General features: G+C 43.8%; 1 protein-coding gene across 2 annotated transcripts in view; it reads right to left on the bottom strand.

Annotated features, from left to right (window-relative positions):
- The window catches only part of CFAP65 (cilia and flagella associated protein 65), a 46,957-nt gene extending 25,496 nt beyond the window's left edge, over positions 1-21,461 (bottom strand). The window contains exons 1-13 of one of the 2 annotated variants that reach the window (XM_061609337.1): positions 21,359-21,461; positions 17,996-18,078; positions 17,594-17,778; positions 16,624-16,726; positions 15,411-15,577; positions 13,153-13,349; positions 12,107-12,252; positions 10,157-10,379; positions 8,710-8,975; positions 7,060-7,260; positions 6,406-6,768; positions 5,866-6,003; positions 2,842-3,087 (exon numbers count right to left, since the gene is read on the bottom strand). In XM_061609337.1, coding sequence (XP_061465321.1) covers positions 2,842-3,087; positions 5,866-6,003; positions 6,406-6,768; positions 7,060-7,260; positions 8,710-8,975; positions 10,157-10,379; positions 12,107-12,252; positions 13,153-13,349; positions 15,411-15,577; positions 16,624-16,726; positions 17,594-17,778; positions 17,996-18,070 — 2,310 coding nt within the window. In that variant the 5' untranslated portion in view covers positions 18,071-18,078; positions 21,359-21,461. The remainder of the gene's footprint in view (positions 1-2,841; positions 3,088-5,865; positions 6,004-6,405; positions 6,769-7,059; positions 7,261-8,709; positions 8,976-10,156; positions 10,380-12,106; positions 12,253-13,152; positions 13,350-15,410; positions 15,578-16,623; positions 16,727-17,593; positions 17,779-17,995; positions 18,079-21,358) is intronic. The other variant, XM_061609336.1, reaches the window with a different exon arrangement.
- Between the last annotated feature and the right edge of the window lie 4,288 nt (positions 21,462-25,749).

Below are 25,749 nucleotides of genomic sequence, written 5' to 3'. Positions count from 1 at the left end.
TGAATGTATTTAAAGAAGTTAAAGAGGAAAGCACAAAAGCAGGACTACAGCTGAACGTCAAAAAGACTAAAGTAATGGCAACAGAAATTTATGTAACTTTAAAGTTGACAATGAGGACATTGAACTTGTCAAGGATTATCAATACCTCGGCACAGTCATTAACCAAAATGGAGACAATAGTCAAGAAATCAGAAGAAGGCTAGGACTGGGGAGGGCAGCTGTGAGAGAACTAGAAAAGGTCCTCAAATCCAAAGATGTATCACTGAATGCTAAAGTCAGGATCATTCAGACCATGGTATTCCTGATCTCTATGTATGGATGTGAAAGTTGGACAGTGAAAAAAGCAGATAAGAGAAAAATCAACTCGTTTGAAATGTGGTGTTGGAGGAGAGCTTTGCGCATACCATGGACTGCGAAAATGACCAATAATTGGGTGTTAGAACAAATTAAACCAGAACTGTCACTAGAAGCTAAAATTATGAAACTGAGATTATCATACTTTGGACACATAATGAGAAGACCTGATTCACTAGAAAAGATAATACTACTGGGAAAAACAGAAGGGAGTAGAAGAAGAGGAAGGCCAAACAAGATATGGATTGATTCCATAAAGGAAGCCACAGACCTGAACTTATAAGATCTGAACAGGGTGGTTCATGACAAATGCTCTTGGAGGTCACTGATTCATAGAGTCGCCATAAGTTGTAATCGACTTGAAGGCACATAACAACATCAAAGAAGTTTTTGTTGTTGGTTATGTTCTTAGCAATGTACTCAAATTCTCTTTTTAGCATCCTTTATTGTCTTCTTACATTTGTTTTGCCAGAGTTTTTGTTCCTTTCTATTTTCCTCATTTGGACAAGAATTCCATTTTTTGACAAAGGCCTTCTTGCCTCTAATAGCTTCTTTGACTCTGCCCGTTGACCATGCTGGCATCCTTTTGACCCTGGTGGTACCTTTCCTGATCTGCGGTATATACTCTAGTTGAGCTTCTATTATTGTGTTGTTAAACAACCCCCAAGCATTTTGGAGTGATTTGACACTCTGGACTTTGTCTCTCAACTTTCTTTTTATCAATCCCCTCATTTTGGGGAAGTTTCCTCTTTTGAAGTCAGATGTGACTGTGTTGGATTTTCTTGGCAATTGGCCATTTACATGTATGTTTAATTTAATAGCACTATGGTCACTGTTCCCAGTTGGTTTGACAAAGCTCACATCTTGCACCAGGTTCTGGGTGCCACTCAAGATTAAGTCCCTCTGATCAGTTCCATGACCAACTGTTCTAGGGCACAGTTATTTAGGGTATCGAGAAATTTTGCTTCTTTGTTGTGACTGGAACACATATGTAGCCAGTCTATGTCAGGGTAGTGGAAGTCACCCATTACTAAAACATTTCCTAGTTTGGATGCTTCCTCGATTTCATTTCTCATCTCAAGATCTTCCAGAGTGTTTTGATCAGGGGGAGAACAGAACGTCCCCAGTAGTAATTTACTTTTGGGGTGTGGTATCACCACCCATAATGATTCTATGGAGGAGTCTGCTTCTTTGGGGGTTTCTAGCTTGCTGGATTCAATGCCCTCTTTCACATATAGAGTGACACCACTTCCAATGCATCCTTCCCTGTCCTTCCGATATAGTTTATATCTAGGGATAACCGTGTCCCACCAATTAGTCCATCTAACTCAGTATTGTTCACACTGATTGGCTGCAGCTCTCCAGGGTTTCAGACAGGAATCTTTTCTCAGCCCTACCTGGAGATGCTGAGGATTGAACCTGGGACCTTGTGCATGCAAAGCATGTGCTCTACCATGGAGCTACAGCCCCTCCTCAATTAATAACAAAATTGTTACAGAGGCTCTAGGTGCCTTCTTTAAGGTAGCACTTCTTTTAAAAAAAAACCTTTTTATTTTTTACAGAAAGATCTACACTGACTCCAGAAAAATAGACAGCAATCACAACAACAAAAGAAAAAATTTAACGGGATATACCGCTTACAAGTAATGGAGTACACTAAATTCTTTTACACTTATTGCTGTCGATAATCTGAGTCCCTCTCTATTCCTCCCATATATTAACAAGAAATTAAACAACTAATTAACTAATTAACTGACTAACTGAACCCTGCAAAGGAAACCATAGGGCATTTGTGCAGAACTCAGTTAATCTCATGGAGCTACATATCAAGAAACAGCTGCCCATTTCCACATGGTTATCTAGTTTATCCTGCACTGCCTCAGCAACCTGTTTTATTTGATTGTTTTAATGCATGACTGGGTTTTTTAAAAAATCTTGTTTATCCTAAACTGATTTGTCTGATTTTGAATTGTATTTTAAAAGTGCCCTAAATTGTCTTGGGATCTATTTTGCAGCCAATAAGCAGACTGAAAAAATTAAAAATAATGCATACCTGAACCTCATTTAGGCCACAAGACAACAGTGCAATGTCCAGGCTACATTTAATATATGGAAGGCCAACACCCATGCTTTTTTTGTTTTTTGTTTTAAAGGGGTAGATGTGCTTTCCAGTACATCAAAGAACTAAAGAAAAGAAAGAAAAAGGGCTTATAAAATGGCGCTGCTGTGGGTCGAGGTGGTAGCCCAAGTTGCCTGGCACTTGCCACATTTTTTTAAAAGGCTGAATGAATGCTCTCATGTTGAAATGGTACAGAAGGGGTATGCTTAGCCTCTAAAGCATTCAAAATATTAAAATAAAACAATGGGCAGGTTAAGTCATAAAGTGGTACAGGTAAGGTGAAGGAGCATGGCCGTGTTGCTCTTCACCGTATAGTGATAAAATAGGGCGGAGAATGAAAGGGAGAGTCTACATCTCCCTGCCCCTACCTGGGTGAATGAGGGCCAGAAATTGAAATGCAAGGACAAGATGTGCTGCTGTATAGATGTTTCCACAGGGCAGGTTGAGAGCAGGAAGATCTGGTGGGATCCAGGTGCAATATACCCACAGCTGGGCTTGACCAGGACAGCAGGACACTTCTCCCGGCTTATGCTGAAGCTTATGGCACTGCTGCCCACATTGCAGAGCAGCATGCTGCGGTACGTGGTTGTGTTTGGGCACACTGGAGGGAAGACCTAGAAGACAGGAAGAGGTTTTGCTTGGAGGAAAAGTTCATGTGCATTTACTTTCTTCTTAGCATCTCTGCCTTGAAGATACCACTGGGGAAGGCTACAATGTCTTCAAAAGATATAAAGAATGCAATGAAGGCACATAAAATGCATAAAATCTGGCTCACATTGCAAATTCAGTTCCATGAGTTGAATGTTCTTACCTCACATTCCATTTCATAGATACAGAACCACAAAATAAAAATCCCAAACACGCACTGTTACACATTGATTATAATCCTGAAGTCTCTTGCAAACTACACCTGTGCAAAAATTAGCTTTGGGGTAAATGAATGATTCAGGGGCTACTGCACCTGCAAAGGGGAGTGTTCATATATTATTCTGTTGTGAGATCAGCATCCTGCCACCTTCTCAGAAGAAACATATGCAGCCTCCAGATCAAAGTCTGATAGCCTCTTACTCTTTACCCCTCCTTTCACACTTCAGGCGAGCTATTCACTTGGAAGTTCTGGTTTGTTTTCCAAGTTCCTTGCTTATTCATCTGATCAAACATTTGTTCAGTGCTCAAAAAAAAGGTTTAAGATACTTTTTTATGTTTAAAAAACTGTTCTCAAAATGGGGGAGATAGTTTCATGATTGACATAAAGGCCAGCCACTCTGCACTGTGCACAGCCTCTTCAACAGCAAATTGGAAAAATAGGTTTCCCCTAAACTTAAACTGACCAAAACATAGTCAGTGTGCTTCCATGGCAGGCTCACCACTCATGCATGCCTGTACACACCCTAACAGAATTAAAGGAGGAACAGTTATTTCAAAAACCCAGGCATGGACAAGTGCTTGCTACGTGCCATTCCTCATCTTTATAACAGGAAAATTTGCCTCCATTTCCCATCTGTATAATGGGAATAATAATAAATTGACTCACTCAACTCCCAAAATAAAGACAGGGACTACAAAGAGATATGTGCTTTGACCATGCTGTAAAACTGGAAAATCTCATTCTTAATGCTATTTAATATCTATATGAAGTCGCTGGGAGCAGTTATTAGGAGTTTTGGGGCAAGATGTCATTGGTATGCTGATGACTCTCAGCTCTACTTCTCCATAATATCCAAATCAGGAGAGGCTGTGCAGGGCCTGGACAGTGGTGGGATGGATGAAAGAAAATATGCTGATCTTGAATCCTAGCAAGATGGAGGCACTATGGTAGTGCTTCCCAGTGTCTGAGAAATAGTTAATTGCCTGCCCTGAATGGGGTTGCACTCCCCATGAAGGAGCAGGTACACAGTCTGGGGGTGCTTCTGGATCCAGCTCCGTCAGTGGAGGCCCAGATAGTCTCAGTAGCTAGAAGTGCCTTTTATCGGCTGCATCTGCTGAGACAACTATGACCATTCCTGAACTGGGAGAGCTTGGCCACAGTTGTTGAGGCATTGGTGACTTCAAGACTGGATTACTGCAATGCACTCTACATGGGGCTTCCCTGGCACGTGACCCAGAAACTGCAATTAGTGCAGAATGCTGCAGCCAGATTGCTGATGGGGATGAGATCCTGTCAGCATGTAACACCTCTGCTCAGAGATCTGTACTAGTTGCCAATTTGTTACCAGGCCAAGTTCCAGATGTTACAACTGTTATATAAAGCCCTTAACAGCTCAGGACCAGTTTACTTGCAAGACCGCCTTACCCCATGCGTGCCCACTTGAGCACTTCGCTCTGCAGAAGAAGCCTGTTACAGGTGCCACATAATACTCATTCCACACGTGTGAAACCGCTCTTTTAATGCGGCAGCACCTGCCCTTTGGAACTCCCTGCCTACTGACATCAGGCAGGCACCTTCCCTGTACTCCTTTCGGTGCCTGCTTAAAACTTTTTTGTTAAGGCAAATCTATCCAGACACATAGACGTTTACCCGTTTGGATTTTTTTTAGTTAGTAGCTATTATAACTGTATTAAATATGTTTTAATTACTTGTTTTTAACTGTTTTATTGATAACTTTAATGGTTTTTGCAAGCCGCTTAGAGGTCTTTAAATTCAAGCAGCCTATAAATTTTGTTAAATAAATAAATAATTATTTTCCATTGAGGATGGACCTCTTGCTGACTTCTGTAGTTACTGAGCTGGTTGAAGCACCAGCAAAGATATGCTAACCCAGAAGCTCTACCGAGGAAGAAATAAGAATTTCCTCTCTAGTAGCTGAGGAGAGGGAAGAGAGAAGAAGCACACTCCAACCTCTCCTTCATCAGGAAGGTATACAGTGAAAGACTCTGGCTAGATTTGTAAGCACATTGAAGAAGAAAGAAAGACAGCGTAGCCTAATGGATAAACTGTGGGCCTTCAGTATGCCCAGGTTGTAATCTCTGTGACCAACCACACCACATAGCTTTCCAAACTTTGTTCCCTTTCTGTAAAATGGAAACAACAGAAATGAAGAGTGGTATCCAACTAACTAGTTCTATCAATGCAAGAATTTCCACTGGCACAATGGACCTTCCCCCCTCCTCTCTGTGCACACCCCACGCCTTCCCCAAATTTGCTCCAGAAGGTTGGGAGAACTTCCATAACAGATTTAGGGGGGAGTTCTATTGCAGAAGCAGAAATCCTTGAGCTCAGAGAATAAGTTAGCTGGATACGAACCTAACCTCTCAGGATTGCTGGCAAACTAAATAAATATCATGAAGCACTTTGCACACAAACATGTCAAAATTAACAACAAATCCTTTCTCTCTTACAGGCTGTGGATGACAAACATCTCTCCCCAGAAGATTAAGGCTATCCCTCTCACCTTGTGGCAGTCCAAGGTGTATTGCGGGATGAAGTGCTGCCGCCCAGGTTGAAAAGTGTGTCCGTGCAAACGGATGGCCAAGTTCCAGGATGGGCACATGGTGAAAGGCTCCTCAATGTTGTTGTAGTGTCGCAGCACCTGCCAGTGACCAAAAAACAAAGTGTGTTGAGATCTCTCTGGCATACCACAGCAGGGCTTCATCTGTGCACTGCATTAATACTCTGTCATCAGGTTCTAAGCCAGAATTTTATAGCAGAAAAGAAAAATAACTTCCCTTCACCAGAAATGCCATCAGTGATCATTATTCCCTTTTTAAAACCAGTTCCCTCTTGCTTTCTCAGAGGACATGGTGGATTCACATTCCGCTAGAGGCAGCTTTTATCAACACTTTCTGTGCCAGCCAATCAGCCAGCTCTAGAGGTGATGAGTGGACAATCTTTTTTTCTAGTCATCCTCTCATGAATTTTGAATTCAGGAAGACTGAGGCTGGAACTTCTATGTCATAAATGTTAATGCTTTGGACACCCAATTTCTACCTACCTTGTAGAAGGCAAAGCCCTCCACTTCAGCTGCATACATGGAATTGAGCAGGGGAGGCTGGAAGGTTATGCGGAAAGCCATAGTCTTCAGAGATGGGATGTCACAACTGTCTGGGATCACCTGAAAAGGACTATCTGGGTTGTTTGTCCACATAACAGTGATCTTTCCCTTTGTGTGATTGGTCACACAGAGAGGGAGAGGCTCTACCTCTTGAAGCTCTGCACAGCAGCCAAAATCATATTCCTTGATGCTAAGGCTGACGTGGGGAGGAAACACAGTGAGATCGCTGCTTATACCATCATGGAAATATTCAACCATGGGCTCAATAACAGGATACTCCTCAGGGGGCTTGTCCTCCAGCATCTGAAAAGGAAAAAAAAGGAGAGGTGTCTGCCTAAACAGAAGACAAACACCTTATTCAAAGCTACATCTGGGCCTCAGGCCTGAGTCTCCTCCCTCTGCTATACTCAGTTGTGTATTCTGGCACTTAAGCAAGTATCCAAAGCCTGGCAATTGAGATGACTGACTACACAGTTGCAAATTTAGTATGAGCATGGACACAGGCACCAAGACATCACTGTTCGTCAGGTGAGGAATCTATATCCAAGGCAGCAGAACTTAGTAAGCTTGGCCCTTGTAGGAAGCAGGCATTACCTCTAGTGGGAGCGTGAGAGCTCCCTTTTCATCCACCAACAGTTTGCCCTCCTTCAGCATCGTGCCCAGAATGTCCGGTGGGAAAAAAGTCAGTCCTCTGGCCATGTGTGTCCTGTACCTGGTAAGGTCCTTCAATTTCAGAATGTCTGGGTTCATTGTTTCCGAGTGGCATGTCCCAATCAAATCCAGGAACAATGGATCCTGAGAGACACCAGAAGGAAAAAACAGTCCACATTGCCTTCATTTTTTTCAGGATTATAATTCTGCAGCTCTCTCTTCCTAGTACATTGTACTGGGGCCCTTAAAAGTATCCTCCCTGCCCCACCCCTGCCTCCCAGTTCAGGACCCACTTTTCTGTGAGCGCTTCCACACAACTATAGGAGCCTTTAAATGAACCAAACGCATGTGAAGGGGCCAATCATGTGGGACCTGATCTCAGAATCAGCTCCCCATAGGGCTTGGGGTTATTGATTCCATGAGAAAGGCCACCCACGTGGATGGCCATTTAAGCATTACCCCAACTGTACAAGAGAAAAACAGCTCCCATGTTTACAGTGACATTTAAAGGGGTCCTCACTCAAATTTTCCAGTCACCTTCTCATGCTTTCAAGAGCTAGTCTTCATTAAAGTAAGAAAGGTTACACACCAGTAAAGTGGTCCACTAAGTGCATTTGTTTTATTATTAGTGTTCCAGGAATTGCAGTGAACAATCCAGTGAAAGAATCTAGGCTGCAAGATAATCACTTGCCCATGTCTACCCAACTGGCTCAATAACTAAGCTGGGATTTGTACCTAGGTTTCCCATGTCTTAGCTCAACACTCTAACAACTATGCTGTGCTGGTTGTGTGTGTATTCACAAAGCTCTCATTCAGGGAACTGAATGCTCTGTTCCACTAGATCCAACTCCCATAGCAAACACAGCCTAGGTGCTTCAGGTTGCAGTGGTCCCCACAACCAATACAGACCACTGTAGAATCAGCAGTATTGTGCATTCTGAGCAGCTGCCTCCTGTTTTGAGTACAGGATGTCCTAGGCAAAAGACACAGAACTTTTGTAAGGATGCTTCATGCGCTCTTGGTTATGCGCTACCATCCTGAACTGGAATGCAGGAAATTGCCTTGGGGAGATGCCCTGTCCTTCTCTGCATTTCAAAATCTGCCTGGAGGTCAGCTTCTCTTATCCCCACAATTCAGCACAGGGTAATGAGTTGAAATCAACATCTCTGCTCATGAGAAAGACAAGCCTTCATGTCAGGGCTTGAAGACTAAGTGCAACTTGCAAAACTATGAAGCTTAAGAGCAGAGCTTGGAAAAGTTACTTTTTTGAACTACAACTCCCATCAGCCCCAGCCAGCATGGCCACTGGATTGGGCTGATGGGAGTTATAGTTCAAAAAAGTAACTTTTCCAAGCTCTGCTTAAGAGCCTGGATCAAACCCAGTTCCTCTGGGCAAGTTAATACTGTCCAAGATGTGAAAAAGGAGACACTGGTCTGAGACCGCAGGATTTCCATATAAGCAGAGTTGCCTTATAAAGCATAACAGCCAATCAAAAGATATGCAGCTGTTCCCTGAATGGAATGGTATCCACACACCACCTACACATAACCAACAGACCTGTTTCAATGGGAGATGCACCCTAGCTCTCTTACCTGATGATGGACAAGGCACGCAACTCGCCGGTAGCAAATGATTGGGTAGGTGGGCTGGAAGATCACCTTCAGTGTGATAGTAGACATCCCACCCAAAATCCCACAAGGGCGGTCAAAGGAAAAGACACTCTGTTTGCAGTCAATGTCAAATTGATAGTAGGCTGGGACATCAGAGGTGTTGGTCATCTCCAAGGGCTGAATTAAGTACTCCCCAAGGTTAATGCAGCTAAAGTAGACAAAAGGATGCTGAAAAGAAACCTCAGGACCTGGAATGACAAACAGGGCCAATTTTCACACCACCGCTGCTGCTGAGAAAGAGGTGGTAGTGGTTTGTATACCAATGGTTCCTAGTATTTTTTTCCTGAGGGTTGGTTGTTACAATTGTTGCTACAAAAGTTATTGATCCTTACCACCTTTCTCCGTTCAGCAGTGCTCCCAAATATATAGAGACATTCTCACTCACACAGTGGCATGAAAACACACACAGAGTCCCTCCCACCTAGACAAGGTCAGCCTCTTTCTGCTAGGAGGACAGGGTTCTGTTTGATACTGCAAGTAGGAGATACCACATGCTGCTGTCCAGCAGCCAGTGGCTGAGGTGACAGCTATGTCATAGATCAGTTTACAGATTGCTGGAAGTGGTGCAAGAGCAATTCCTGTTTTGTTCTCTTGTTTATGTTCCAGAAGGGAGATAGAGTTAGGGACCTCCAGATGGATAGGCTTGATTACCTTTACCTGTGATGCTCTGACTGACTTCCTTCTCTGTCCCTTGTTAGACTGATATGTCTTAAGGAAGCTTATCTGCCCCTTCTCCTTCCACCCTTTCCTCTCTTCTCTTCTTTGACTGTCTGGGAGGAGACACCTTTGTCTCTGCTCTCTCTCCTAAGCCATGGGGGCAACTCCCAAGCCTGGGCATTATGCCTCCAACTTAGCTAGTTAGTTAGAATGAGGTATGCCTTTCATATCTACTATGTATTTCTATAAATAAAGTAGCTTTTCTTATTTTACTAAGTCTTAAGTCTCAGCAATCTCAATGCAGGGTAAAAGCCTGCCTTCTTAGGTAAATGCACACACTGGCACACACACATTTCAGACAGCTGTTGCTCTGCTTAACAAATATACAAATTTACACAACAACACAGATCAGCACCAATTCAGGGGTGACAATCACAAGAATAGACAAGAATAGAGTCCACAGCCAAACAATCTCTGATTGCAACTTACTATATTCTACAACAGCCCACTACTCTTGGAATGGAAATGCTTCTGGAATGTAGAACAAGCTGAGATTTGAAATCACTGGACACAACCTCTTGTACATGCTTTGGCTATAGCTGAATGTCCAGCAAGGTTCTGGAACCCAAATCTGCTTGGATCAAACGTGATATACCAGTAAACATGCTTTGATGCAGCATGGCAAAGCAAAAGGGCTCTTCCTGCCTTGTACCTTTGCATGATCCTGTCACCTTCAGCACAGAATGTGTGCTGCTCCCAATAGGCATAACAGTGAAGTAGTCCACACTCTTTACACCCACAGTGTGTGGGCTGAACTGCACAGGAACGACTGACTTCCCACGAGCTGGAGCAATAGCTTGGGTGGCATCACAGGAAAAGACACGATCACGAAACACTAGCTCCTTTGCTCTCTCAATCCTGAATGGGGCACTGACCTGTCAAGGCACAGAAAGAGTTACTTTACTATCCCTCTCATCAAGAAGCCTACTGTTCAATTCAGCAGCTTATGCCATTTGAGTCTGAAGCACATCTTTCTTCTGATGGAACCTTCAGAAAATTCCCATGCAAGACACTCATAATCCACTTTGAGTAAGAGGTGATGCACCTGGAGACCAGCAGTCTTAGTTCCTGAGACACTGTGCTGGAGGGATATGGGGATTAAAATGAAGAACACTCAACAGAGCTGCCTTGTGTTCCTGTGCCTACAATGCAGGGGATACTGAAAACACACCTTAAAGATTTTGGCAGAATGGAAACTCACCAGCACCTGGCTGCCTTCTCTCATGAAGTGAGCTATGTGCAGGCTCCTGCCATTCTTGGCAGCTAAGCTCTCTTCACAGAGTTCCCTTCAAGATTCCCAGGGAAATGTTGCCACCTACTGTATGCATTTAGAGAAAACTGCCATATTATGTAGCTGTTTTGAGGGTGTTGCTAGAAATGGAGTATACAGTGAATGAATAAATAAAATCATCTATTATGGTAAATGTCAATTATGCAATGAATGTTTACAACTGCTGTTTACAACTAAGTTGTAAAGAAATTTAAGGTTAGGCCAAACGTCTCAGGGAAATAACTAAGTTTCATCCTCATTTCCATAATTTACTCGTAAAGGATGAAATCCCAAATAAGTCCCATGACACAATCATTTCTGACATGTACTGGTACATCTCAAGAACCACCGTTATACAAATGAACACATTTCACTCTCATTTCCATCTACTCTATCAGAAACATTAATGCATATGAGAAATATTTCTATGTCAGCCATAAGTGGATGGAAAATGGCCCAACCTAGAATGGCGCCAATGCACTGAAAGGTAGAAGCCAACAATTGGTTTGGAGAAGCAGCTGAGACAAAACAGGGATTGTTTATGTAAATGAGTCCTTTGAAGAAGGTTAGGTATGAAGAAGCCATGTTCTGAGACCTAGCAAATATATATATTATAAAGATAGACCTTGGAGACAAGAAAAAAACAGGAATAAGGGCTGTCCACCACAGCACTGTCCACCACTTACTACTGGCCACTTGCCACTTGCTGATTGCTGGGATTCTAGCAAATAATGCCAGACTAGATGGACTTTAGTACAATTCAGTGAGAACTTCTACGCAAGAATAACTCAGGATTGCTTAATCAAGATTAGTAAAGCCTTAACTGCCTTGTCTAGTAAATTTGGAGCCGGTTTTACCACTACTCTCAAAAACAGTAAGGAAAATGAACATGGGTAAATAGGACATGATCGATAGATCATTCTTGGAAATTTGATTGGAGGGTGCTACAGAATATGGTCTAGAATGAGTGAGACAAAACTTTGCAAGGGGGAAAAATCCATATGGATTGAGAAAACCCCACAAAGTGATCATATGAATTGGCTTTAAAATAATTCTGGATAAGTACTTACATGGGAGTTACACAAATCATAAGGAGCTTGAGTAAAGCTATAAAGTCATATGATTGCTTCATCACATCAAGTTCTCATTTTTCAAGACATGCCAAGATTTTACCTCACTATAACCCATCTATCGGAAGCTGTCCTGAAAAAGATAGGCATGCTCTATGCATTGACAAACCAGAATCTGGATATGTATTCTTGGACCTATAAGCACACATCTAGGTAATGAGCATAAATCTGTTTGTCAAACTCAAGCATCAACTTCCTGTACCACAGACACGTTGAAGATATCCACACATTTTTCAACAGTGGTGCCAGCAGCAATGGCACCAAAGCAGAGCACATCCCGGAAGTTTCTCAGCCCGGCATCTTCACATGAGTCTCCCGGCACATTCACCAGCAGGTGGGGATATTTAGCTGCAGAAAATAAATATTAATTTTAAAACCCAAAAGTGAAGTTTCCTACATGGAAAATAAGTTGGTTTGGGCATTTGCATCACTGTGCCAAAGATCCAAACACATCCTCTTGCTCTTGCTTTAGGCTGGACCAAGCAGCAGCAAAAGCAAAAGGGTCCAGGATTTGTTTGCCACCCTGGGCTCCTACTGGGAAGAAGGGCAGAGCATAAATCTAATAAATAAATAAATAAATAAACAAACAAGCAAGCAAGCATTCGGGGACAGGTAATCTGCCTTCTGAACATCTCCAGACTATGAACTTTTCAATGCAGGACAGAAGCCCTCTAAACTATGGATAATCAAAAACAAAACATATGGAAATGAGAAAGATCAAACTTCCTATAAAAATGAAATGAAACTACATTTATATATAGAGAGAGCTGTTGTCTTTACGTAAGATGGAAACTACCTGTGGAAGAACATGGGAATTAAAGTGTTAAGTTCCATGGGGCCTTTTGGAGCCAGCAATATATATACTACATTTCATAAGAAGTGTACTCTTCTTTGAATGGATAGCTTGTGGTATCTAAACATTTAGAAAGTTTTCTAAAGCTTTCTAGCAGCCAATAGACATAATTTTAGGCAGATGCACACAGAATGAGAATATATGGCAAAATGGTAAGGGAAACAAGAGACAGAGAAACAGATGAAAAATTGGAGATGTTCCCAGCAATTGGGAACACCTGACAGCTAAGACCCTCTGCAAAACAGAGGATGGGATACTATATTACATGCCTTCTTTATCTCAGAGGGTTCCAGTACTGCAGATGAACCCTTATGCAAGAAAAAAGGATGCCCATAAAATCTAAAGTTATGGCCTATGTTTTATGTGCTCTTCTTTTTAGAGTCTAAAATCCTCACCAACAGCTTTCAGCCTGATAGTCTTCTGCTCCTGGGTATCTCCAAAACTGCATATTGCTGATACGTTATGCACATGAGCCACCTCAGGTTGAAAGATCACTTTCACTGTGCACTCTTCACCAGGATCCAACATGCCACGGGCAGGAAGAAGGCAGAAAGGACCTGGCACCTCCCAGCTAAAGCATGTCAGTAGATCTCTAGAATAAACACACTCCATAAACCAGGGATCAGCAACCGCAGGCCCACAAACCAAATACAGCCCTCCAGACCTCTCTATGTGGCCCTCAGGCCTCTCTCCAGGCAACACACCCTCCTGAGCCACACCTCTTACCAGCCCTGCTTTGTACCCTCCTTGAGTGAACTATGACTATGCTCCTTGCTTACCTGGGTGGAGGATAGACAGGAATGTTTGAGTGTGAAAAAATAGTCTATTGTACAAACATGAAATTCTCATGTATTGCTGTGCCCACTTTTGCCTCTGGTCCTGCCCATCATTGACATGTGGCCCCCCAGAAAATTGCCTGGAAGGGAATGTGGTCCAAGGGCTGGAAAACATTCCTTACCCTTGATATAAACCAAAGGCTCCCCATCAGGGCAAAATAGCTTTTCTCAAAGAATCGGAAAATGTGATGCCCTCAGTTTCCTGAAATACTGTACATAAAGCCAGAAGTGCAAAAGATTATATATGCTGTGCAGTCATGTTTCTTGCCAAGTGGATAATGCAAAATATACAGAGAGTTTTTCCATGACCTTGAGCATCTGCTCGTGACCTGAAGCAGGAGGCACTGGTCACCTTCATCTCAGCAGCCAGAGCAGTCAGGGCAAGCTGCATGATCCCTGCAGCTTTCTATTAAACCTAACCATATAGCTAAAGGAGACATAGTGGGTCTGAATTTGCAGGACTTTTTTTTGCATGCCTTCTTACTCATCTGTGTCTGCGCTACAGTAGGGCCTCACTCATACGGCGTGTTATGTTCCAGACCCCCACCGAAAAGCGAAAACCACTGAAAAGTGGAACTCATTTAATAGGATGGCGCATGATGCCTGAAAACTGCCGTAAAAGTGGAACAAATGCCATATGACTGGGGCTTTAGTCTAATTGCGTCTAATTGAGACCGCCGCACTAGCAAAACGCTGTAAAGCGAAGTGCTGTAAAGTGGGGCCCTACTGTACTTGCCAGTTATTTGACTGTGAGCCATTCTGCATTTCTCCCAATAAATTAAGGCTGAATGCAGACAAGATGAAGGTATTGTGAGTGGGTGATTCCAGGGTCCAGGATTTAGAGAAGTTTTTTCTGGACATGGTTGCACGCTCCCTGAAGGAGCAAATTTATAGTTTGAGGGTGCTCCTAGCATCATAGAATCATAAAATCAAAGAATAGTAGTGTTGGAAGGTGCCTGTAAGGCCATTGAGTCCAACCCCTTGCTCAGTGCAGGAGTCATCATTGTTACTTGAGGCCCACGTATCCTCAGTTGCTAGAAATGCCTATGCACAGCTTCAGCTAGTGTGCCAACTGCAGCCTTTTCTGGGCAAGGATAACTTGGCTACAGCCATCCATACTCTGGTAACCACAGGTTGGATTATTATAACACATTCTGTGCGGGACTACCCTTGAAGACGGTACGGAAGTTGCAACTAATGCAAAATGCTGCAGCCAGAATGCTGGTGGGAGGAGCAAGCCGATCAAACATTACTCTCAATTTGAGATGTGTATGTTGAGATTTAAAGCCCTGAACAACTTGTGGCCAAAATTATCAGACAGTGCCTTCTCCCACATCAACCTGTCCATTCATTACAATCAGTTGGTGAGGCTCTCTTGGTGATCCCTGCTCTGAATGAAGTCTGCAGTAAGGAGCTGTGGCATTAGGTTGTGTTGGATTATATTTTGCTGTACTCTACCCTTTGACTGTTTTGGTGCAGTACAGTATTAAAATACTTAAATAAACAGCTGGAGGATTTAAAGACCCAAATAAAGTACAAATACGTTTACTGCTGAGCTTAAAGGCTCCATTAGCTTGTCATTTCTCACTGCTAGTACTGATGGCTGGCAAAACTGCTATTCTCAGTGTCCCATTCACAGCTTCCTACAGTATCCAAAACAGATTCCCTTTGGAGAAATTAGAGGCACTTCTGTGACTCATATGTAACATGTGGGAAGACATTATGGCAACCTCTAGTGATAACCTCAGCAGGAATAATGGATCTTACTCAAAATCCAGAAAGTAAGCAACTTTGGAGGTACAGGCAAATGCACTCACCCATCATTGTACATGGTAAATGAAGCCTCTGTACTGTCATAGACAGCACATGCAGGAATCTGGATACTATCTGGAAAAAGCATATCAAGATGTGGCAGTTTGGCATGCAGTGCAACAGAGAACTCTCCCTCTGGTTTTTCAAAGAGGATGCTGTCTTCATACTCTTTCTGCATAAGAACAGAAGAAGAGGATAATCAAGCTAAACTCCTCCACCATGCCAAATGCAAAGAACAGGCAGGCCATTTCTACATACACATAGCAGGATTGGCACATTTATGTATTCTGAGACGTAACTAAAGGACTGACTGAGCACAAGCAGCTCTGCCAAGCATATAAGGTCCATTTATTTAAATTACTTCTGCCTCACTTTTCAAACACATTTTTTTCAAAGCAGCTTACATGACAATACGTAATACAAAAATCAAAATTAAAAGCATACAGCAGCATTAAAGACCAGCAGAAAAAAAAGAACGGCAGACTCAGTCTTAAAATGCCTCTCACATAAGTCAGTCTTAAATGCCTCTCAGTCTTAAAATGCCTCTCACATAAAAAATATCTTCAAAAGCCATCTAAAAATGAGAAGACAGAAAGAGCCTGTTGCACTTCCTCAGGAAAGAATTCACAGCTATGGTGTTATCACCAAAAAAAACCCTGCCCGTGGTACCCTCCAAACAATTTTTAGCTAATAGGCCTTGGAGCCAATCTTAAGGCTCAGGCAGAATCATACAGATGAAGACTCTCCTTAAGATAACCTGCTCCTAGGCCCTTTAGGGCTTTAAAGGTTATTACCAGCACTTTAAATTGAGCCTGGAAACAAAAGAAGTTCACCATTAGCTTCAGTATTTTGCTGAAAATTTTCCTATGTTTTTATGGAAGTTTATGCAGATGGAAGGTGATCATAAAAGTATTGTAAATGTTAAGGACATACAGTATTGCACTATTACGAATATATCAGTATTTGTACTGTGCTTGAGAGATTCAGCCTTCCTCTTCCCAGATTTGTATTTGTGACCCCAAACCATGAACAAGTTTGGGAAGCAGCAGGGGGTACATAGGGCACCACATTATCTCAATCCCCACACAGGCTAGTCAGTTCAATAGTCATATCTCTTTCCTTGCCTGCTAAGTTAAAGCAGGACACAGAGAGAATGTTACTCCACTACAAATATATTAGTGCTTTTCGAAGACAGATAGGTATATAATCCTGGTTTACCTTTTCCAAAGGACAGAAGATGATGGGCAGAGTTATGGACATCCCAGGACTCAGCAGAATTGGCTGTGGGAAAACGGTGATGAAGAAACGAGTCGTAGGAGGTCTGGAAACAAAACGAAAAGACCATGGAAAGTGGAGATGGAAGTGAGTTGAAACAGAATAAAAATTATGAATATGAAGATTTAAGAACACATAGTGCTCTGGCGTGTAAAACAAATAACACTGTGAAAAGTCATAACGTATTTTCCACTGTCAGATTCAAAGAACTCTAATAAGCTTAAAAATAATGCTTTGACAGCAATAAAAATATAAATATTCATCACCAAGTAAAGACTTACCTATTTACTCCAGCATTTTCAGCACTCCAGTGCAACAGTTGTGGTAGGTATCTATTTTCATAGTTTAAATTAAATTAATTGTTGTATTATTTATTACTTTTTAATATAATTGTATGGAATCTGTATCTTGCACATGGCCTGGGATCTATTGAGATGAAGGGTTGGTTATAAATGTTCTAAATAAATAAATAAATCATGATGAAAACTAAAATTGCCGCATAGCTGAAAAAGTATCTGATATACCTGTCAAAACATGTTAATCACCTAACAAAATATGTAAAAAAGTCCAAATGCACAGGCAATCTGTTACAAGACATTAGTAGATAAAATATATATTGTGGCAATCCTATGCATATTTACTTGGGAGAAGTCCCATTGAAATCACTGGATAAACACAATCTAAATAAACATGTATAGGATCAGGCTGCTGTTGGGCTGGGTTTGCAATGAGCACTGCCTCATCCTACATGTATGCATTTGTATCATTTGAAATATCAACACTGCTTTACTCAGTGGAATTGGGTTGAGTGGGGAGTGTCAAATGAGTGACAACGTTAGCTACCACCTAAGTAGAAAGAAGATGTGGGGTAAAGAACTGGCAGCTCCTTCTGCCTTTCACATGGCCTACACACCTGAACCTCAGCTTCTGGGTTTTCAGGCACACATTTCTCAAAATGAGATGTTTTGTGAATTCTTTTCCTAGGCACCATCCTTGCCAGGTGAGACTCTCAGCTACTTCAATACCCCAGAAAGTACTCTTCCTGGTTTTTCTTGCACTGGAACCTGAAGACTTCCTCCGTGCAGACACCATCAGCTTCTGAAGAAATAAAGTAAACACATAATGCAGTTCATGAACCCATCAGAAGAAAAGCTTAACATGTGAACCCAAAGATTTAACAGGAAAAGCTATGCCCATGCCAGTGTTTTCCACCAAGTACACTGGAATAGCTAAGATAATGTCAGTGTAAGTTACTCAGGATTTCAAACACGAGGACAATAAGAACTCTCTTACCAGCTGAGGCACAAATACTCACCTGCTTGGTACCACCGTGATAGAGTCTCTGAAGGGGGTCTGAGCTTGCTGTGTATCTGTGCATGTGAGTGAGCATCTTTGCACCTGGGAGAGCCAAAAAACATGTCAGTTGTCCAGAAAACTGTAAAATATGAAAACTTGGTGCCAGGAAAGGACTGTTCTCTAGCAAAGGACTGTTCTCTAGCATAAGAATCTGGCCATAATGAAATTATGGAGATGATGACTCCATTCCACTAATGCTGAAAAGGACTCATTTAAAGGAAATGATCTTATGTTTCTTTTAGCACAGTGGGGAGGAGAGCCTGGCTGGGAGTCCAGAGTCTGTGAGTTCAAATCCCCGCTCATGTCTCCTGGGTGTCAAGGGCCAGCTAAAGATCACCCCCACAGTGAGTGGCTCAGGGGTTACATGCCCTGCCTCCTGTGCAGCTGTGGGCAAGCTGCATAGTCCCAAGGAGGCCACTTGCCCCCCAGCTGGCACTTGCGGACAAGGAAGGGGCTGGCTTGTGCAGCTGTGGCAAGCTGAGCAGGCCCTAGCCAGCTGGGGAGGACTAGCCTCAGAGGGAGGCAATGATAAACCCCCTCTGAATACCGCTCACCATGAAAACGCTATTCATAGGGTAGCCATAAGTCGGGATCGACTTAAAGGCAGTCCATTTCCATTTTTCTTTTACACTTACTGGATCGCATGGGTGTTGCTATGTACTTAAAAGACTGAGGGCCTAGGCGCATGACACAAATAGGCATGTGATAATATATGTGCAAATTAGGTTTCTGAGAAAACGAAGGTGGATGATGGCTGGGGTTTCCCTGGCACCGAGCTTTGCAACATGCCCAGCAGTCCTGTAGCAAAGTAATGTTTCAAGTTTTTTTAAAAGGGGGGAAGGGTAGGAGAGCTGGGGCCAGGTGCAAAAGACCCAGGGCTTGGGTTGTCCCAGAAAGGCAATTTTCTCAAGACAGAAACCCGTAACTCCAGAAGACTATCTACTCTAGCACAATCCTAAATCTGCATGCTCAGAAGTAAATACCAGTAAGTTCAGTAGGGCTTATTCCATAAGAAGTGTACTTAGGATTACAGCCTGATCCTATCTGTGTTTATTCAGAAGTCAGTCCCTGGATTCAAGAATACTTGCTCCCAAATGTCTTGCAAAGGACTGCAGCTCAATGGCAGCCAGTGTGATCACTGCCACTTACCTGGACAGAGCTGAGGCATGAATAGAGCAGCAGCAAGTTTGGGACTGTGTAAATGCACCAATCGGCTCAATCCACTGTTTCTGTCAGTGCATCCACACAGGCCTGACCTTGATGCCACCTTACACCACCCTAGTCCCGTCCAGGTAAGCTGCAACAACGCCATGATAGGAGGGCAGCTTTGTGGCTCTGCCCTACTGCAATGACTACCACTGCTGCAACTTTTCTGCAGTATAAACTGACAATTCATAAATAGTGACTAAAGTCACAAAACCAGAAAAATGGGCACTGGATCCCAAAGCGAACGACACCACTGCCCTTTACACCAACATCCCTCACAAAGGTGGACTACTACAAGCCATCAAAAATATCAACCTTTGATGAGGCTACAACATACCTAGCTAGCAACCTCTGTCACTTTGTACTTACCCTTATCTACAATTATTTCAGCTAAGGGAAGAACAAATGTCCACAGATGAGTGGCACTGCCATGGGCACTCACATGGCTCCACAGTATGTCAGCATCTTCATGGGTGATTTAGAACAACGCTTCCTCAGCTCCCATCCCCAAAGCCTCTCTTCTATCTGAGATACATCAGTGACATCTTTATCATCTGGAATTATGCACAAGAAGCACTTGCACAATTCCATTGGGACTTCAATAGCTTCTGCTTCATCATCATACTGAGTCTAGATCACTCCACACAAGAGTGCACTTTCTGTACACTACTATTGTGCAACTACATAATGGACATATAAGCACCACCTTACATGGGAAACTCACTAACATATACTTCCACTGGAACACACCACAAAGTCCAGTGTCAACATTCAAGCCCTACAATAGAACCACATCTCTTCAGACTCATTGGACAGGGATTCACACCTAAAATGTGAGGCACCAGGCATTCCTCAGACTACAACACCTACTCAGTGAAGGGGGGGGAGGGAACAGATCAACAAGGCCAAACTGGTACCCAGGAACAGTCTACCTTAGAACAGACCTAGAAGACAAAATGACAGACCACCATTTGTTGACACAGCTCTCAATTAAAACCACTCAAATGTAACAATGATCTTCAGCACATCTTAGGTGTTTCCCTCCCACAAGCCTTGGGTGGCAGCCCTGTATTGCTCGCAGACAGCCCTCCAACCTAGACAGCTACTCACCAGCAACAGCAGGCAACATAAGAGATATGGACCCAGGGACCAGACCAACACTGTGCTTTTTGTCCCTTCATCTATCTACTCTGGCAGCACTATTATAGGACCTAATTATGTCATCTGCAACTTCAAGGGTTCATTCTGCTGCTCATCTTCCAATGTGATATATGCCATCATCTGCCAACAATGCCCTTCTGCATTCTACATAAGTCAAGCAGGTCAGTCTCTATGCAAAAAAATAATGGGCACAAATCTGATAGCAACAATAGCAGTATCCAGTGAAACAACATTTTAGCTTCCTTGGACACTCTGTAACTGATCTTAAGGTAGCCATCCTTCAGCAAAAGAACTTCAAAGAGAGCCTGCAACATGTGAAATCTCTGAGTTATAATACATCAAATGGTTCAGGACTATCACTTGCGCACTAAATTGCAGCAGCAGTGGCTGGCATGATGGGGCTGTGCCACTCTCCTGACCTCTGTCCGGCTGAGTCACTGAAGCATACCAGAATGGACATAGGCATAGCAGTGAGGTCACCACAGTGCAAACGTCCTGTGATCTTCCCCCTCTCCATTCCAGTATACTGCAGTGACTCAGTCAGATGGTGGTCAGATAAGCAGCACAGCCCCACCATGCTATCCAATCGGCACAATGGATTTTTATCACACTACATGTATTAGTTAGCTTACCAATGCCAAAATGTCTGTGTCGTCAACTACTGTTTTTTGGTAATGGCTAGTGTTAATAATGTAATTATTACTGTCTGTACATTTCTGCATTTCATTTCCTTCTGATCTCACTGATTACAATCCTCCCTCCAAAGCAAGTAGCTGCAACTCAGAATACACTTCATAAATCTAAAGTGGACTGCAGTCCACGAAAGCTCATGCCATAATAATAAATGTATTCGTCTCAAGGTGTCACAGCCTGGCTTTTGCTGCAAGAGACTAATACGATTAGCTACTCTCTAGAAATTCACACCACCAAAGGCTGCAATCTTAAACTCACTTACTTGAACTCTTTGGGATTTTCTGTTTCCTGACTGCTAATTGAGCAGAGCAGAGGGAGCTGTCTCAGCTGGTCCACAGGAGAGGAGAGACAAGCAAGCCAGCTTTCAGAGAGTGAGCAAACAGGGACAGCAAACAGGAGTTTGACAGGAGAGATCAAGGAGGAAGTCCCTAAATAAAATAAAATAAAATAAATTACTAATTCTTCTTGTACAGTGCACCGCATACCAGTGGGACTCTCAAGTTTACCCTGAAGTAGGAGAGGACAAAGCATAGGCCACTCCAAAACAAGTAGTTAGAAAGAAACAAAAGGTAGAAGAGAATATGAACAGGAAGGATACTCCAGTGGTTGTGACCTGCAAGGTGTGTGCCATGTTTGTTTTCTTGCCTGAGAACAACATGGTGTACACGTGCAACAAAAAGTGAGAGGCCTGGAACGGCGGGTGGCCACACTGAGGACTATAAGAGAAGATGAAAAGTTCTTAGACAGAACGCTGGAACAACAGCAGCAAAGAGAAATGGGGGTGAAAGAACAACAGCATGTGGTAGCAGAAGAGGAGACTGCTTTTGAGAAGAGCAACGAAGTGGAGGAAACTCCATGGGAAAGGGTGACAGGAGCAGAAGAGCTAGAAGACACTCATCACCAGTGGAACTATGGAACGGCTTTCAACCACTCAAGGATGAGACTGGAAAACAGACTGTGGTGGAAGAATTACAGGAGACCCCGTGCAACAACGAGCAAGAGGCTGAAGCTCACTCAAGCAGGAACAATGAAACCACGCCCCACAAGAAGAGAAGAGTACTAGTAGTGGGAGACTCCCTACTGCATGGGATCGAAACCCAAGTATGCCAAGAAGACCCGTAGACTCGCCAGGTATGCTGTCTACCAGGAGAACGGATTACAGATGTGATGGAAGAGTTGTCATCATTCATCAAGCCCACCAGCAGGTATCCTTTCTCCTCATCCATGTGGGAACAAATGATACTGCCAAATGGAGCTATGAAGAAATCACATCAGAATGTGAAGCTCTGGGAAGGAAACTCAAGGACTTTGGGGCCCAGATAGTTTTTTCATCCATCCTTCCAGTACTTAGAAGAGGAGTAGAAAGGGAAAGAAAAATACTCCGTGTGAATGAATGGCTGCGAAGGTGGTACTGACATGAGATATTTGTATTCTGGGACAGCGGGCTATGCTTCCTGGAAGATGGAATGCTGGCAAGTGATGGGTTGCATCTCACAAGGACTGGGAACAATGTGTTTGGCCACAGCATGGAGAAGTTCATCAGGAGGACTTTAAGCTGAATCCCAAGGGGGAGGGAGATGTAAACTTGGTGGTAACAACTGATGAATGCTTGTGCACAGTAACGGGAACAGAGGGATCGGCTCTAATAGGGACCAATAACAGTCCTCAGAAAAATGTAGTAAGGAAGCCAAACCAGAAATCACATGGTCTTCAATGTCTATATACTAATGCGCAGAGCATGGGAAACAAGCAGGACAAACTTGAACTCTTAATACAGGAGGGTAATTACGACTTGATAGGTATAACTGAAACTTGGCGGGATGACTCGCATGACTGGAATACAGCAATTGAAGGATACAACTTGTTCAAAAAGAACAGAAGGAATAAAAAGGGAGTCACGCTATATGTTAAAAATATATAACCCTGCATAGAAATACAAGAAGGTGAGCTTGGTAGCTCCACAGAGAGTTGTTGTTATGTGCCTCCAAGTCGACTACGACTTATGGCGACTCTATGAATCAGTGACCTCTAAGAGCATCTGTCATGAACCACCCTGTTCAGATCTTATAAGTTCAGGTCTGTGGCTTCCTTTATGGAATCAATCCATCTCTTGTTTGGCCTTCCTCTTTTTCTACTCCCTTCTGTTTTTCCCAGCATTATTATCTTTTCTAATGAATCAGTATCTGGATTAAAATTAATGGGGCAAGTAATAAAAGGAATGTGGTGCTTGGAGTCTACTACTGACCACCCATTCAAGGAGAAGATGAATATGAAACTTTGTCGGGAGGATGAGCTGGGCTCCTGGGGGGTTGTCAGAAGAGGATTCAAATGGCTGGCAGAGGGAGGAGGGAGGAACTTACCCTCTGTGGAGCGAAGCCGAAACAGAGGACATGCCAGAGATAGGGTCGCCTAGCAACGGGGAGCCTGAGAGCCTGGAAGTTTTAGAATCCCCCCCAGACATTCCCAGGCCCTCCCTTCTCCGCAGCTCAGAGCAAGAGGGGGGGCTGATCACAGCAGAAAGGCGGAGAGATGGTTTACCCTCAGCTCCTCCTTTATCACCCATAGGGGAATCGGACACTTCAGAAGAGGAGGAGGTGATGCCTCCCCCCTCACCACGCACACGCAGACGGTTGAAAAGACGGGAGAGAAGGGGGGGAAGGCGGGCAGTACCTGAGGGGGAGTTAAGGAGGAGCAAAAGGTTGCGTGCCCGTTTAGCCCCTTCTTAAAGAACAGGCAGGAAGCAGCCCCTTGCTCTGTCAACTTTCTCCCAATGTCGCAGGACCTGTATCCCTGTATTGCTTCATGAGAAAGCGCAGTCTTTGTTGGACATTACTCTAATAAAACACGAATTAACTACAACCTCTGGTCTGGTTCCTGAGTCACATCCTGGGCCTGACAGCTTGACAGAGCCACCTAAATCACCCTCAACGCTCTCTTCACTTGACTGGGACAAGATGTCAAAGGGAGCAGCGAGGGGGACGAACCCCACTTCTGAGACGGAAGAAGTGAAACTCTTGAGGACTAAGGTAGCTGAATTGCAGACAGATGTCCAAGCCCTGCTAGCAGCAGTCAAGGCGCTGAAGACGGATAATCAAACCTTGAAGGCCACGATAGACCAGATGCAAACAGCCCCTCCAGCTGCCGCAGTAAAGGTTCCCATTGGATTGCCCCCAAAATACGCGGGACAAAGTGATCAGTTGGCAACTTTCGTGGCTCAATGTGAGTTATATCTGGATGTCAGGCACATGGAGTTTCCAGACGATGGGGCTAAAGTGGCCTTCGTGATTAGCCTCCTGGAGGGAGAAGCTGCAAAATGGGTGACTCCGTATCTCGTGAGAAAAGATACTGTCTTAAGAAGGTACAGAGGATTTATACAGGAGATGACCGAGATGTTCCAAGACCCGCAAAGAGCTGAAACAGTAGCGCAGCAACTAGGCGCTCTGAAGCAAGCTAAAGGGACTGTTTCCGAGTACATTAACGCTTTTAAAATTCTGTCCCAGGAAACTGGTTACAATGACGCCGCCCTGATGTTTATGTACTGGAGTGGATTAAATGCTGAAATCCTGGATGAGTTGGCCAGGACCTCCCCCCCCGCTGACCTACCAGGGCTCATCCGGCTATGCCTACAGATAGATCACCGGATGGAAGGAAGGCGCCTGGAAAGGAAGCAGGAGGTCCCGAGATACTCAGCCTCGGCATCTCACAGCAAGACCCTTCCCTCTGCAGGAATGGCAGGTAATGCAGCTGAGGGACAGGGAGGGGCTAGGCCAAGACTGTCGGAAGAAGAAAAGGAAAGACGCCGCCGAGAACGTTTATGCTTTTATTGTTCAAAGCCGGGCCACGTGGCCAGAGACTGTGGACTAAAAGGGGGGAAAGCTGAGCCGTCGGGAAACTAGAACACCCAGTCCACGTGCAGGCCGGTGGACTGGGGGTAGCGTTGTATAAAGGCCCCCCAACGATCCAACCTCCCTCAAAGGGGGTGTTAGTCTTGCCTATTCGGATTACAACTTCCAGAGGAGTGGTGTTTAATTCCACTGCCTTAATTGACAGTGGAGCCTCCACAAATTTTATTGATGTAAAGTTAGTCAAGCGTCATGGAATTTCCCGGTGGAAACTGAACGCTCCCCTAGCTGTGGAGACTATCGATGGGAGACCCCTGAAGTCAGGAGGGGTGACACAAGCCACGGAGGAAGTGAAACTTCAAATCCCCGGGCACGAAGAGTTCATTTCGCTATACGTGTCAGATCTCTCTAACTTTGAGGTGATTCTGGGAATGCCCTGGCTAGCAAAGCATGAACCCACAATAAGTTGGAAGGAGGCGGTGGTGTGGTTCACCTCACAGTATTGCCAGGAGAACTGTCAACCTGAAGGAATCAAGAACACCTTAGCGGGGGCAGTGCAAGAGATCGAGCAAGTGACCCTGCCGCCAAAGTATGAAGAATTCAAAGATGTGTTTGATGAAAAAGAGGCAGAGACTTTACCCCCCCACCGCCCTTACGACTGTGCGATTGATCTAGCGCCAGGAGCCAGCATTCCATCAGGGAGAATCTACTCTCTCACAGAGATTGAGAGGGAGGCCCTGAAGGAATTCCTGGATAAAAACCTGAGACGAGGATTCATACGCCCCTCACAATCCCCTGCTGGAGCACCACT

The sequence above is a fragment of the Rhineura floridana genome, chromosome 2, assembly GCF_030035675.1.
Source record: "Rhineura floridana isolate rRhiFlo1 chromosome 2, rRhiFlo1.hap2, whole genome shotgun sequence".
In the NCBI taxonomy this organism is placed as follows: domain Eukaryota; kingdom Metazoa; phylum Chordata; class Lepidosauria; order Squamata; family Rhineuridae; genus Rhineura; species Rhineura floridana.
Note: the sequence above shows the minus strand (reverse complement) of the source record. Positions and strands in the feature narration are given on the sequence as shown.